Here is a 13,633-nt window from a genome sequence, read left to right as displayed (position 1 = left end):
AGCTCAAGCGAAAAGCCAGCCTTGTTGAGCCTCATCAAACGTCATCCCTTTCCATCACGCTTATGGATTTCTGGCTACCACTCTTACCATAAAAGAACTTTTTATAGTTAGGGAATGGAGTAGCCATACTCACTTGCTTGTGTCTAATACAAGTGCCACCGGGTCTTATAATAATAGCGTATGTGAGCACCTGCTTGACTCGTTTTTGGCAAACGCTTTTCGTAACTCGGTTTGCTACGAGAGGGACGACCATGTATGGAACGAACTGATCCAGGATCGCAGCGAGTGACTAATTGCCTTTGCTGGCGACTTCTCAATATGATTCCCCCGTCGCCCTGAGCTGATATGAGCCAGGTCTTCGAGTCCGCTGACTCTGGCTGAGCGGAGGAAGTGACTCCATTCAAATAGAGAATAGAGTTGAAGATAGTCCAAGCAATCGGAGACTAATTGCTGAATGAAAGCCACTGTTATAGCAGCTTTTGTGAAAAGAAATATTCCCCAATGACAATAAAACCGGTATTTGGTGTACTGCAATGGACTCAACTGTTTCCCACGGGTATCGTTTTGAATAATCGGAAACCAGCAACCATATGTATTAATGATAAACCAAAATCCTCGTCTCTACTCGTCTCCGCACTTATGAAAGGTAAAGGCTACTGTTTTCGTCATATGGCAAACTGAAAAACTCGTCGGGAAGCATATCCTCCATGGAGAAAAGAACCGCTGTATCTAAGGGCATCGGGACTTTTATATTCGGCAATAAAGTGCCGTATTCTGATTGTGATGCAGTCGGTATCATACCTGCTAGCACTGTGTTTCCAGCTTGCTGTCCCGCGTCCTGCCCGAATTGGTATTCCTGCAACAAGAAAGAATTTGAAGAAACGGTTTCTGAAATAGGAACATCGTAGGATGAACATTGTTGCGAATTTGACGCTGTAGTTGTCGGCGGAAGATATCTGCTTAGATCTCGAATCGGCGCCAGGTGACTTCCTTTGCTGCTGAGCAGTCTCCTTGATGACTTGATTTTCAAATCGCTTTTAACATCACTGGCAAAATGCTCGTCAGCGACTGACACGATTTGGAGGCGGTTTGACATTGTTTAATAGCTGTAGATTAGACCAAATAGTTTTGGCCGACCATTCACTGCAGCCAGCAGCTTCAGCTATCTGGAATGCGATGAATGGCTCACAGCAAACTAACATATCACGAATGATAATGCATTGTGAATCTTGTGATATGGGCAGTCTCGGTTGATTTTTGTGTAATGTCTTGCAATATTTTGGATATTGATATGATGTACGGAGTATGATATGTGTAATATACAATAGGGTTTGGTCACATCCGTGTTTCGTATTGTACAAGCGAAGTTTCTGAATAGAGAAACTTAAGGAGATTAACCTCATACAAACTAGTTTGTTTCAAGTATGGATTGGTAAAGAAACCGAGTGTGTTCATGAGGGAAACTGATTTTGTAAGGCACTGTAATATGGATCTGTATGTAATGGTTTACTGTACATAGACAGAGAGAGATTAGATAGTGGTATCCTGCATATCGCCTTGGCGAGGGGCCAAGGTATGAACCACCACCACTGTAATATGGAACTAAAGAGCAACCTACCTAGGTAATCATCAATAATTAAATAGATTATTATTTCAGAGTGCTCTTCATCTCTGAATTCCAAATATCTGACTTGGATCCCGAGAGGCCTTCTTCTACTGTACCTAGGTACTTAGTAGCGCCGAGTATATATATGTACAAATATTGACAAGTGGATCAGGTCTATTGTCTTTTTGATTCAAGAGAGGAGAGGATATTTTCCGATGGAGAAAGGGTAATATATATCCCCATCGAATGTGTATATATCAATGTGGAGAGAAATGGTCCACACAAGATGCTGGAGGACTTTGATTGTGTTGCGCGTAGAGACGCGTTCTTTGGCCAATCATGCATGTCGAGAACTTGGTATTGAGATGTGCGATGAAGTGAAGATGAAAAGTAGAACGATAAGAAAAAGTGTAGCATTATGTCCGGATACAAGAAGCCAAGGAAATAAACTCCAAACCATGCACCATCCTCCACAACAGCAGAGAGATACTCGTTTTCTATACCACCGTAAGATTAATAACGGTGATAACGAGGGTTAAAGAGTTCAAAGAGGAAAGAAAATTGACAATGCTTCGAGACAATATATCGAGAAATGCGATTGGTTGTTCTATACAGATTAATCATCATCTTCGTCGTGCTTATCCCTCCTCTTTTTCGCATCGGCTGGCTTGGTAAGTTGTTTCTTCCAGACGTGATTGGCTGCTTCTTTGTCTAGGTTGGAGAAGACGATGTTGAAGACGTCTGAGTACCAGTTGACAGGATGGCCTTCAATACCCTCCTTGATGTTCTATTACATAATATTAGTGTTTGTTGTAATGACCATCTTACAGTAAGGCTTACCTCGGGGAGTTCCAGCCAGTCAGACATATTGTCCGCTGGGAATAGGATCTTCTTCGCTCCGGCACGACGAGCTGCAACGGTCTTCTCACGGAGTCCACCAATACGGAGAACTTTGCCAGTGACTGTCAGTTCTCCGGTCATCGCGATGGTAGGATCAAGAGGATGATTCAACGCAAGAGATAGTAAAGACGTTGCCATTGTGATACCGGCAGATGGTCCTAGGGATCGAATTAGATCAGTTCTGCAAAGTTTATCAAGTGGAAAGGGGAGGAATCTTACCATCTTTCTGCACAGCACCTTCTGGGCAATGCAAGTGTACTCGAGCCTTTTCGAAAAATCTGTTCTCAGGGAACTCTTGAGCCATTACTGACTTGGAAAAGGAGTACGCGATCTGGGTTGACTCCTTCATGACGTTCATCAAATTACCGGTAGTCTCAAACCCAGGCCGAGAGTAGTAGGTAAGCGCATTCTCAAGAATTGACTCGACGTAAAGAGCAGCACCGCCCATACTCGTCCAGGCCAAGCCCATAGTCACACCAGGAGGGAATACATCGTATAGGCGATCGGAAGTGAAGACTGGTGGGCCAACGTAATCCTTCAAAACTTCTTTACTGATACTGACATGTACGCTTTCTGGCACTTTCAAAGCAACGCGAGGAGTCTCAGCAGTAGCTTTCTCCGGCTCAATTAAAACGTCTTGGGGGTCGACGTTCTCCTTGTCAGATTCTTCCTTTGCCTGCTTTCCTTCCGTCGTGAGCGCCTCTTCTTCCGGAAGAGCATCCTCGCCGAGGTCCTGGACAATCTTAAGGGCCGCCTTTCGATAGACCTTCTCAATCTGTTTCTTCAGATTTCGGACACCGCTCTCGCGGCAGTAGAATTTGATAAGTTCCTCGATTGCATCTGGTTGCAAACGAACGTCGACATCCTTCAAACCACTAAGTTCTTTAGCGGCAGGGGCGAGGTACTTGTCAGCAATCGCCATCTTTTCATCGGCGACATAGCCAGACAACTCAATAAGTTCCATACGATCCAACAGAGGTCGCGGGATCGTGTCAGTTACGTTGGCCGTGCAAACAAATAGAACTTTTGACAAATCCACTGGCACGTCCATATAGTGATCAAGGAAGGATGAGTTCTGTTCGGGGTCAAGCAACTCTAGAAGAGCAGAAGAAGGGTCACCTTGATGACCGCGTCCGATCTTGTCGACTTCATCAATGAGGATAAGGGGATTCTCCGTCTGACATTTCTTCAGAGCTTGGATAATCCTTCCTGGTAACGCACCAACATACGTCCTTCTGTGTCCTTTGATTTCCGCAACATCCGTCAATCCGCCCACGGAGAATCGGTAGTATTGCCGGTTGAGAGCCCTGGCAATAGACTTTCCTATACTCGTCTTACCCACACCTGGGGGTCCAACCAGACATAAGATCTTGCCTTCCACTGAGCCACGGAGTTTACCAACTGCGATGAACTCCAAGATCCGATCTTTGACATCTTTCAGGCCGTAGTGATCCTCGTCCAAGACGGCCATCGCATTTTTGATACCAAAATTCTCCACGCTCTTTTGACCCCAAGGAATTTGAGTAATCCAGTCAAGATAGTTGCGAGTAACGTTGAACTCTGATGCAGCAGGTTCTAGGTGCGCAAGTTTGTTTAACTCCTCATCAAATACCTTTTTCACGGCCTCTGGCATTGCCAGTTTCTCTGCTTTTTCCTTAAACTTCTCAACGAGCTTATCCTTTCCGTCGGATTCTATACCCAGTTCTCTCTTGATGCCTTTCATCTGCTCCATTAACCAGTACTCTCGCTGTCGCTTCTGAATTTTGGCCTCCACATCCTTCGAGATCTTTGACTGGAGCTGAGCATTAATTAACTCCTTCTTCAGAACGACCAATGCTTTGGGAAGTCTATCTTCTATGTTCATTGCTTCCAAAACCTCTTGAACCTCCTGAGAATCACCAGCGGACACTGCGGCTGCAAAATCAGCCAGTTTGCCCGGTTCATCGCCGAGGTTTCCGGGGAAGTGGTCCGTTGCAAAAGCAGATATCTGGTCTCGGAAGAGCGGGTTGAACTGAACGATTTCCTTGCAGACATTAACAATCTCGCTAGTCACAGCGCGAATGACTGGGCTCTTCTTATCGAATGGCTCTTCTGTAAGGTTCTCAACGTTGGCAAGGGTAACTGCGTGCTTGCGTAAGAATGATGTTGGCTCGTAGTGGTATATCTCCTTCGGTTGAGCTTCGACCGCACCCTCTTCAAAGCTTGCAACGACGTCTCCCTTCTTTTCACCGGCATCCTTCGAGATTGGCTGATCAATGGTACCGTTCCGGGCTGGATCACTTGGCGCTAGCAATGTGCTGATCTTGATCCTTCGATGGGGGTAGAGAACAGCTGTCAGACCACCTTCTCCATCCGACTTCAACGGATATGTAGATGTGATCTGAGCGAAGACACCAACATCGTACACATCGTCAATATTCTCAATGATATCACCATCCGCATCATCATTTTTAAACAAGAAAGCTCCCACATAAGGTTGCCCACGCTTCATCATCTCTTGTATAGCTGCCGCAACATTCGGGTCTTTCACAGTGATCGCCTTGTAGAAGCCAGGGAATAACGGACGCCTGGCAATCGGAATAGCCATAACTTGTGGGTATACATCGGGAATGAAGGGTTTCTGGAGTGACCTTTCTCCCTTCTTGCCTCTCCTTCCACCATCATCACTGTTCCCACCGCTGGGCTTCGATTCTGATCCTCCCCCTCCGGAGACAGGTATTGGCGCAGGTGAGCTTGAATCAGCTTTGCTATCTCGACTTCTAGATTGTTGAGATTCGGAAGACGATCCCTTTTTTGTGACTTCCGCTTGCTCATCCTTTTCCTTTTCAGTATTGCTCTTATCCCGCCGTCGACTTGGTGTATCAGTCATCTGCGTTGAGGTGTGCTTGTCTGTCGCATCGCCAGACTTCCGTCGGGATTCTACCTGCTTCGTCGTGTCCTTTCCCTCTGTTGAGCCATCGTCGTCCTCTGCATTTTCCGGCGCGTCCTCTGAAGGTGGCGCCTTTTCTTTGCGCGAGATGCGACTCGATGTGAACGTTCGAGAAGCGATGGTCGATGTAAGAAATATCTGTGTGCGAGTTACTGGAAATCGAGTGCTTGCATAATGCCGCGTTGAAAGGGAGGCTATCCTAGGATTCACATAGTGCGGCACACGATGGAGTGCAGCTCTCCATGGAATGACCTGGCCTCGAAGCATGCTATGTGTTATGTGAACATCAAAGGGCACGTGCCGGCCCGGTGCAAAGATAGACCTGTTCAATAAAACGAAATTGATAATATAGAAAGGCGAGCAAGGGTTGACAGAGGTGAAAGGGGAGAAAGAGGAAGAACAGAAGCTCTTTCACGGCTGTATGGGATCAATGGTTGATAATCAATCTCGTCGATTTCTCCGAATGTCGGGGAACCTCTGAGATCATCTCTCGGAATTTTAGTTATTCCGCTTTCCGGGGCTTTGTCTCCGTGAAACTTTTTTAGAAGCTTCTATCGAGGTCCAAGGAACATCTGTATAATCTGCTCTACATTTACGCTACGGTGCATCAATTTATTCGTTGCGATTGGATGAAACACAGATAAAAGATGGCCGCAACACCTGCGGGACTGCCCAAGGCCGTCGCTCTTCCTACGAGAATCCTTATTAGAACGTCACGGCCGACCGCCGGCAACTGTTCGAGTCTCTATCATCAGGCCAACAGCCGTTCATTCTATGACCACCGATCTTCCTCTCCACCAAACCGGTCTTACAATGCACTTCCATCGAGAAAAGATCCTCTGCGCTTCAGCGTTAGGGTAAGTCATTGCTTGGATCTTTCTAGCTAGGAGCTCCATTTGCTCACGTTCGGTGTAGGAATTCCACGCTTCATCCGCACAACAAGCAATGAAAGATCCTTACAAGGTCCTTGGTGTCGACAAGAATGCCTCCGCAGCCGATATCAAGAGAGCCTATTACGGAATGGCTAAGAAATTCCATCCTGATACGAACAAGGAGCCAGGTGCCAAGGACAAATTTGCGGAAGCACAATCTGCTTACGAATTACTATCCGATGCGAAAAAGAGAGAAACATACGATCGATATGGGTCGGCGGCATTTGATCCCAATGGCGGATTCGATCCCAATGCTGCAGCGGGTGGAAATCCGTTTGCCGGTGCTGGAGGTTTCCATGGCTTTGGCAGTGGTGGGTTTGGCGCCGGAGGATTTGGCGGTGGATTCTCTGCCGACATCAATTTTGAAGATCTTTTCGGTGCATTTACAGGAGGTGCTGGACGTGCGGGGAGACGACGCGCATCACCACACGAATCTATATTAGTGGGCGAAGATATCGAAGTCCAAACAAACATATCTTTCATGGAAGCAGCGAAGGGAACCGGCAAGGATATTTTCATTACGCCGTTGGTTGAATGTAAGACTTGTACGGGAACTGGTCTCAAGAAGGGTGCCAAACGAACGCAATGCAAGTCATGCAATGGATCCGGCACTCGAGTTCATTTCATGCAGGGCGGATTCCAGCTGGCGAGCACTTGCGATACTTGCAATGGGTCTGGAATGGTTACCCCACGTGGCTCAGACTGTAGCACATGCAGCGGGCAAGGAGTCGTCAGGGATCGACGGACTGTCCATGTTGATATCCCTGGAGGAGTAGAGGATGGTATGAGAATCCGAGTTGCTGCAGAAGGTGACTCTCCTCCAACAGGCGGCGCGAACGCCGGTACCCGAACGCAGCGCGGTGATCTATACGTTTCAATCCGTGTTGCGCCAGACCACCGGTTCAGTCGTTCTGGTTCTGATATTCTCTACACTGCATCCTTACCATTGACTACTGCTTTACTTGGAGGAGAGGTGACGGTGCCGACGCTTGATGGTGAAGTAAAGGTTAAGGTCGCTACTGGTACAGGTACTGGTGATCGCATCACACTTTCAGGAATGGGCATGCGCAAGCTTGGTGGTCGAAGCCGTGGGTTCAGCTCAACTGGCGACCTCCGGGTGGAGTTCAAGGTCCAGATGCCAAAGTACCTCACTGCAAATCAACGGACGATTCTTGAAGTGTTGGCTGATGAGATGGGCGATAAAACTGCTAAGCGTACTATGAACGTTGGCAAGGACATGTAAGTCGGATTTTTAGTACGCTAGTAGTTTGTTTACTCACATATAGCTACAGCAACAACCCTCCCAGTTCTGGCTCTGGTGGATTACCGGAAGATTCGCACAAGAACGAAGGCTTCCTCAAATCGGCATGGCACCGTCTCACCAACCAACACAAATCCTCCGAGTCCAAGTCCCAGGACGCCGATGCATCGAAGAAAGAGAAATCTGAGTCCGATGACCACAATGAGTCCAAGAAAGCTTCAGGCTAGTGAAGCTGGCTTGTCTGATCACTATCTTTGTACATGTTTACTCTAGCATTTTGTTTTCCTTCAACCTGCACAGATTAGATCCATAGCGTTGGCGAGTTGGTGTTGTCATTTATCGGTGGTCATTTATTCTGATTGATTTCGAGTTGCGAGAGGTACTCCCATGTATTATAGCTAGAACCAAGTATATGTGAAGAAATAATCACAACCCTCCATTCTTGATTATCAATCTCAACTCGCACTGACATGACGTAGCCATACGTATATTGTAACCATTATGCTTATGCTGCCCAGTGCTCAGGCAGCTTTTCATATGCTTCAGCCAATAGGACTATCGCAAGACTCAGGTATTTCGTCAGTCTTCTGGTAAGGCAATGCAAAGTCTCTGGGAATCATCCTAGTCTCAAAATGAGAATCACCGTCTCCCAAGCACACCAATCAGCGCAGCAAGGGCTGATCCAGGGGCGTGACAGCGGCTCTCGACGTGCAGGACGAGATCCAACCAGAGTGCCCAATCGAGACTATCGCAAACAGGCGCCTAACTGTGTTTGTCAAGAAGTCGGAATTGCCTGGGCTTCGTCTGTATTCTCCGCCATTTTATATTCCCCTCGTTCATGGAGTGTCAGTCACCGTGCATGTCTTCTTTTTTGATCATCTCGCATGTCGTTGTGGTTGTGAAGAACATAGAACAGTCAGCAGCATAAGCTACCCCACACCCGATCTGTCCGTCCCGCCTGCCTGAACCAACTGACGTATCGTCACAAGTCAACAGCATAACCTAAACAAAACTGCTCGACAACCCAACCAGTGGTCTATCCTATCTAATTTTCGTCTGGTAGGAGCTTCTGCTCCTATCTATCGCCATCATGAATCAGTCTCCCATGCTCTCGTGTCCGCTCAAGCAGACCAACGAGATTGACTGGGTCCAGCCACTCAAGGATTATATCCGGAGCGCCTACGGTGACGACCCAGACCGATACCAGGAAGAATGCGCCACGCTAAATCGATTGCGCCAGGATATGAGAGGAGCTGGAAAGGATAGCGCATCGGGGAGAGACTTGCTATATCGATACTATGGACAGCTAGAGCTGCTGGATCTTCGGTTCCCGGTGGATGAGAATCATATCAAAATCTCGTTTACTTGGTAAGCACAACTCTGACGGCAGCTCACGGATTACGGGCTAACCATTCGTCTATTTGGTAGGTATGATGCTTTTACACAAAAGCCAACGTCCCAGTATTCTTTGGCATTCGAAAAAGCGTCTATATTATTTAACATCTCCGCCGTCCTTTCCTGCCACGCTGCGAATCAGAATCGAGCCGATGACAGCGGATTGAAGACGGCGTTCCACTCCTTCCAAGCGTCGGCTGGCATGTTCACGTATATCAATGAGAACTTTCTTCACGCACCTTCAACGGACTTGAGTCGATCTACGGTCAAGGCTCTTATCAACATCATGCTGGCGCAGGCACAGGAGGTATTTTTGGAGAAGCAAATTGCAGACGCCAAGAAGCCGGCTTCTCTTGCCAAAGTCGCCAGTCAGTCCGCGTGGCTATACTCTCAGGCCGCCGAGACGGTGCAGGAATATGTCGGAAAGGGATTTTTCGAAAAAGTATGGTCGATTGTCATACAGGCCAAGGCATCACATATGGCTTCGATTGCGAGTTTCCATCAAGCCCATGCTGATTCAGAGAGCGGATCATACGGAGTTGCTGTTGCGAGATTACGTCTAGCGGAGAAATTATCTGCAGCAGCGGTAACGTGGGCCAAGTCATTCCCTTCGTCCGTGCCTGCGAATTCCAACTTGCTCTCGGAAGACGGGGCTAGTTTGATGGAGGTGATAAAGAGACATCAAGCTGTTGTTCAGGAGGAGGTTGCTACATTGATACGAGATAATGATTTTATTTACCATCAACCGGTACCTAATGAAGCAGGCTTGTCGGCTATTGCGAAACTGGCCGTGGCCAAGGCTATCCCCGTGAGTGAGCTGTATCAAGGACAAGATATCCAGCGAATTATTGGTCCGGATATTTTTCAGAAGCTAGTACCAATGTCTGTCACCGAGTCTGCCAGTTTATACGATGAAGAAAAAGCCAAATTAATTCGAGCAGAAACGGAGAGGGTTGAGACGGCCAACGGAGAGATGGTAGCCGGTTTAGACTATTTGAAACTGCCCGGCAGCTTAAATATACTGAAGGGAGGCATAGACCAGGAAGTCACAGTTGATGAGGAATTCCGCAGGTGGTGCGAAGAGATGGCAGATCATCCGGGGTTCCACAAAACACTGGACGAATTACAAGACAGCAAAGCTAGTATTATCGATTCACTAAGTCAATGCACGAGGCAGCTGGACATGGAGGAAAGTGTATGCGAGAAGATGCGATCAAAATATGGAGCGGACTGGACTCAACAACCTAGTTCTCGTCTTACAGCGACACTTCGCGGGGAGATTAGGAGTTTACGAGACACGATTAACGAGGCCGGGGCAAGTGATACCCAGTTGAATGCGACATTGAAACAATATGAAGTGGATTTCGATGAAATGCGGTCAGCGGGGGAGACGGGCGAAGCCGATGTTTTGTATCAGCGAGCGATGATTAAAGCGGGCGCAAAACAAAAAATGTCTCGAAACGGACAGGCGAGTCCATACTCACCTGGTGGTGAGGGGTCCTTGCTCGATGATGTAGATGATGAAGGCAAATTATCGGTTGCGGAGCAGATTGCAAAGGTGGAGGAATTACTGAAGAAGTTGAATCTCGTCAAACGTGAGCGTGCGCAGGTTTTGAAGGATTTGAAAGAGAAGGTTGGTAGCAATTTATGCACTGACAATAAACCTGACCCTATGCGGTAATACTGATTGTGTGGCAGGTCCATGAAGATGATATATCGAATGTACTCATCCTCAACAAGAAGTCTCTGGGAAATGGACAGGAACAGCAGTTATTCCAAGCAGAATTGGAAAAGTTTAGACCATATCAGAACCGGATTATCAAATCAAATCACACACAGGGGTCATTGATGAAAGAACTTACAAGGACGTACGGTGATCTTTTGCAGGATAAACGAGTTCGATCTGAGCAGTCCAAGTACGAGACCATAACTCGACAGCGAAATACGGTCATGGCACGATACAAGAAAATCTACACTGCATTCCGCGATTTGGTCTCTGGAGTCTCGCAAGCAACCAAGTTTTATGGAGAAATGCAAGATACTGTAGAGAACCTGCGGAAAAACGTCGACACATTCGTCAACAACCGTCGCTCAGAAGGAGCACAGTTACTCAGCCAGATCGAGCAGGACAGGAACAACAATGCTTCAGGACAAGAGGATCGAGAACGAGAGAAACTGAGACAATTGATGGAGCGATTATCGACCGAACCAACACCTGCTCCAAGGAACACATCACCAACCAAACAATCCCGACCCCAACCTCCGGTTAAGGTCAGTAGCAGCAGCGGCACAAATTCATCGTCATCACCACACTATCCCCAAGCAACACCTGTGGCACCTCCACCATCCCAGTCACCAGCGCCAAATCCATATGGTCCATACGCCCCAAATACAATGGCGGGGTACTACGGAGCAACACCGATATCAGCCTTTCAGCAGGGAGCTGCTACACCTCTTTCAAGTAGTTACAACCCAATGGCATATCCATACCAGACACCAGTCTCCCCACCTCCCAACCAATCCACTTTATACTATCACCAACAACACCCACACCCGGGAACATCAACAACACCAGTACCTTTACCCGGCGTATATCCAGGATACCCATCAGCGGGTGGTCCTGCTCCCCCTCCACCGTCACATACACCTCAATTCATTCCGCCTGGTTATATACCCCCTCCACCACCACCACGACCAGCAGAAACTCAATACCCTCCTTCGACGGGGGGAGCATATCCTTCTGGTCCAGGAGGGTATGCGCAAAGTCGACCTCCTTATGTTTCACATCAACCACAACAACATCAACATAAAGGATCGCAGTCACAAACATCACCTAATAATGATCCGTGGGCGGGGTTGAACTCTTGGAAATGATCTTCTTCTCAACTTTTTTTAATCAAGAGCATGCCCTTTCTTTCCCTTCAGTCAAGTTGCGTCTGGTTTTCTTAGAATAGTTTGAATATCTATTTTAGTCCTGTCATCTGAGAATCCTACTTCGTAACTTCCTTTATGTATATATCTGATCCGTCGAAAAGGAACTACGCCATTTCCAAGGTTCAACGCATAGATGACCGTATCGAAAAACTAGTATTAACAATGTATTGACTTAGAAATGCGCCTGACAAAACAATAGATAGTCAAAATCCCAAAGTTGAGGAGGATGGGCTCTTTACAAGCGATATCTAGCACAACGTGGAGCTCCAGATAAGTATGGTAGCTACCGTAAAATATAGGTAAGTGTCGGTTTAACTACGGTCCGTATCACGAAGCATAGACGGTAGCAAGGCTAGTCCGACAAGCCTGTCAAGGGTGAAGCTGTATATATATGATATTCGATATTATAAAGCCTAACTCAGAGAAAGTAGGGGGCCCCGGGGTGTCATGGTAGCTATATACGAGGTTGCCGTACGGGCGCTAGGGATAACGTTATCCCGCTCCCGTACGTACGTGCTTGCTTCTGCACCGGGGTGCAGAAGCGCCGAATCATGAGATTGATATTCCGACACTGGCAACTCTCTAAAGGAATGGAAAAGAAGGAATATCAATGAATGACATACAATCTGGTGTGGTAAAGGAAAAATCAAAAGAATGAAGCAAAAGTAACGGGTGCGGACCGGGGTAAGGAATGACAATCTATGGAGCCGGTGTAGTAACAGGTGTTGCAAATCGTACGTTCTTTGACTCAGAGTTGCGCTTCGTTAACGGCCTTTCTACCCATCCGTCAACGTCGATACGTAGCTTGTTCGTATCAATAAGTTCTTGTAGAGCGCGGCAGGGCTTGCTCTTTGTCATGGCGTCCGCAGGATTGCTGTTACCGTTGATCCATCTCACTTCCGTGATCTCTTGACGTTCGTACGATTGACGGAGGCACATGAGATCGATCATAAGGCGTTTTTCACGTGTCGTACCCAGCTTGACGAGGCATTCGTAAAGGCTCTTCGAATCAGTGCAAAGGACTAGTGGGAGCGGCTCTAAAAGATGCAGCAGTTGGGTGAGAGTTGATTTGATTGCTGCAGCCGCATCGAATCCATTGGCCATACCGTACATCTCCGAAGCAAGTACGCTTCGGGTAATCCTCTTACACTTTGTAGAGGACCAGTGGAGGATATTCGCGTTATTTTGGGCGTCAGCGAGTACGATAATATAGCCAATTTGTGAAGACGAGTCCTTATTGTTGGCGAACGAAGCATCAACGAATGCGTACAATTGTGCGGTCCGTAGATCAATCTTGACGAATCGTAGTCCGCGGTTGGGGTTGTCAGCCTGCCATTTGAGTCGTTTGTTGAGCGCTTTTATATCCTCTTCATCCGGTTGTGTGGCTTGTGCTGCGAAAGAGAGATCAAACGAAGCTTCAGTTGGGATACAGAAGCAATATATGCACCAAGAGCTCGTTGAGCAACGTCCTGCTCATACGGAGATGCATTCTTACGAATCTTGCCACGGGAGTTGACTGTATCCGAAGGGTGATCTTGTACGAGTCGGATATTCTTGCAGGTGCGTTCTTGGGTAAGAGTAACACCCTGGGCATCTTCTGTAATTACCGCACCATTGAATCGTAGCGGTTTGCTGGTTATAAGCTGTTCACGTGGCTTGCAAAGGATATTTGCACG

General features: G+C 47.3%; 4 protein-coding genes across 5 annotated transcripts in view, besides 1 other annotated feature; 2 read left to right on the top strand and 2 right to left on the bottom strand.

Moving 5' to 3' along the window:
- Window positions 1–1,775: 1,775 nt before the first annotated feature.
- On the bottom strand, window positions 1,776–5,702 carry TSTA_039340 (mitochondrial serine protease Pim1, putative; the record flags this gene model as incomplete). The annotated part of the gene is made up of 3 exons (XM_002481123.1): window positions 1,776–2,393; window positions 2,447–2,664; window positions 2,726–5,702. 3 exons carry the CDS (start codon window positions 5,700–5,702, stop codon window positions 2,223–2,225), a joined length of 3,366 nt encoding a protein of 1,121 aa, XP_002481168.1. The 3' UTR covers window positions 1,776–2,222.
- A 289-nt stretch (window positions 5,703–5,991) lies between these two features.
- On the top strand, window positions 5,992–8,285 carry TSTA_039330 (mitochondrial DnaJ chaperone (Mdj1), putative). Of its 2 annotated transcripts, XM_002481121.1 has the most exons (3): window positions 5,992–6,292; window positions 6,351–7,606; window positions 7,660–8,285. In XM_002481121.1, the coding sequence occupies exons 1-3, from the start codon at window positions 6,083–6,085 to the stop codon at window positions 7,853–7,855; spliced, it is 1,662 nt and encodes a 553-aa protein (XP_002481166.1). In that variant the 5' UTR covers window positions 5,992–6,082; the 3' UTR covers window positions 7,856–8,285. The 2 variants fall into 2 exon arrangements, with proteins under 2 accessions (XP_002481166.1, XP_002481167.1); XM_002481122.1 differs by having other exon boundaries at window positions 6,351–8,285.
- Window positions 8,286–8,488: 203 nt separating this feature from the next.
- TSTA_039320 (signal transduction protein BroA, putative) lies at window positions 8,489–12,037 on the top strand. Its single transcript, XM_002481120.1, has 3 exons — window positions 8,489–8,996; window positions 9,057–10,656; window positions 10,722–12,037. The coding sequence occupies exons 1-3, from the start codon at window positions 8,719–8,721 to the stop codon at window positions 11,895–11,897; spliced, it is 3,054 nt and encodes a 1,017-aa protein (XP_002481165.1). The 5' UTR covers window positions 8,489–8,718; the 3' UTR covers window positions 11,898–12,037.
- Window positions 12,038–12,289: 252 nt separating this feature from the next.
- The window catches only part of TSTA_039310 (uncharacterized protein), a 6,914-nt gene continuing 5,570 nt past the window's right edge, over window positions 12,290–13,633 (bottom strand). The window contains exons 2-3 of the mRNA XM_002481119.1: window positions 13,405–13,589; window positions 12,290–13,348 (exon numbers count right to left, since the gene is read on the bottom strand). Of these exons, the coding sequence (XP_002481164.1) occupies window positions 12,657–13,348; window positions 13,405–13,589 (877 nt within the window). The 3' untranslated portion in view covers window positions 12,290–12,656. The remainder of the gene's footprint in view (window positions 13,349–13,404; window positions 13,590–13,633) is intronic.
- Window positions 12,777–13,367: a mobile genetic element.

Source organism: Talaromyces stipitatus, genomic scaffold (genome assembly GCF_000003125.1).
Source record: "Talaromyces stipitatus ATCC 10500 scf_1105507295541 genomic scaffold, whole genome shotgun sequence".
Lineage (NCBI taxonomy): Eukaryota > Fungi > Ascomycota > Eurotiomycetes > Eurotiales > Trichocomaceae > Talaromyces > Talaromyces stipitatus.
This window is presented reverse-complemented; position numbering and strand designations above follow the sequence as displayed.

Coding starts and splice junctions, on each gene's coding strand:
- TSTA_039320 (XM_002481120.1), top strand. CDS start 8,719: ATGAATCAGTCTCCCATGCTCTCGTGTCCGCTCAAGCAGACCAACGAG. Junction 8,997..9,056: donor ATCAAAATCTCGTTTACTTG/GTAAGCACAACT, acceptor TCTATTTGGTAG/GTATGATGCTTTTACACAAA. Junction 10,657..10,721: donor TGAAGGATTTGAAAGAGAAG/GTTGGTAGCAAT, acceptor ATTGTGTGGCAG/GTCCATGAAGATGATATATC.
- TSTA_039330 (XM_002481121.1), top strand. CDS start 6,083: ATGGCCGCAACACCTGCGGGACTGCCCAAGGCCGTCGCTCTTCCTACG. Junction 6,293..6,350: donor CTCTGCGCTTCAGCGTTAGG/GTAAGTCATTGC, acceptor CGTTCGGTGTAG/GAATTCCACGCTTCATCCGC. Junction 7,607..7,659: donor ATGAACGTTGGCAAGGACAT/GTAAGTCGGATT, acceptor ATATAGCTACAG/CAACAACCCTCCCAGTTCTG.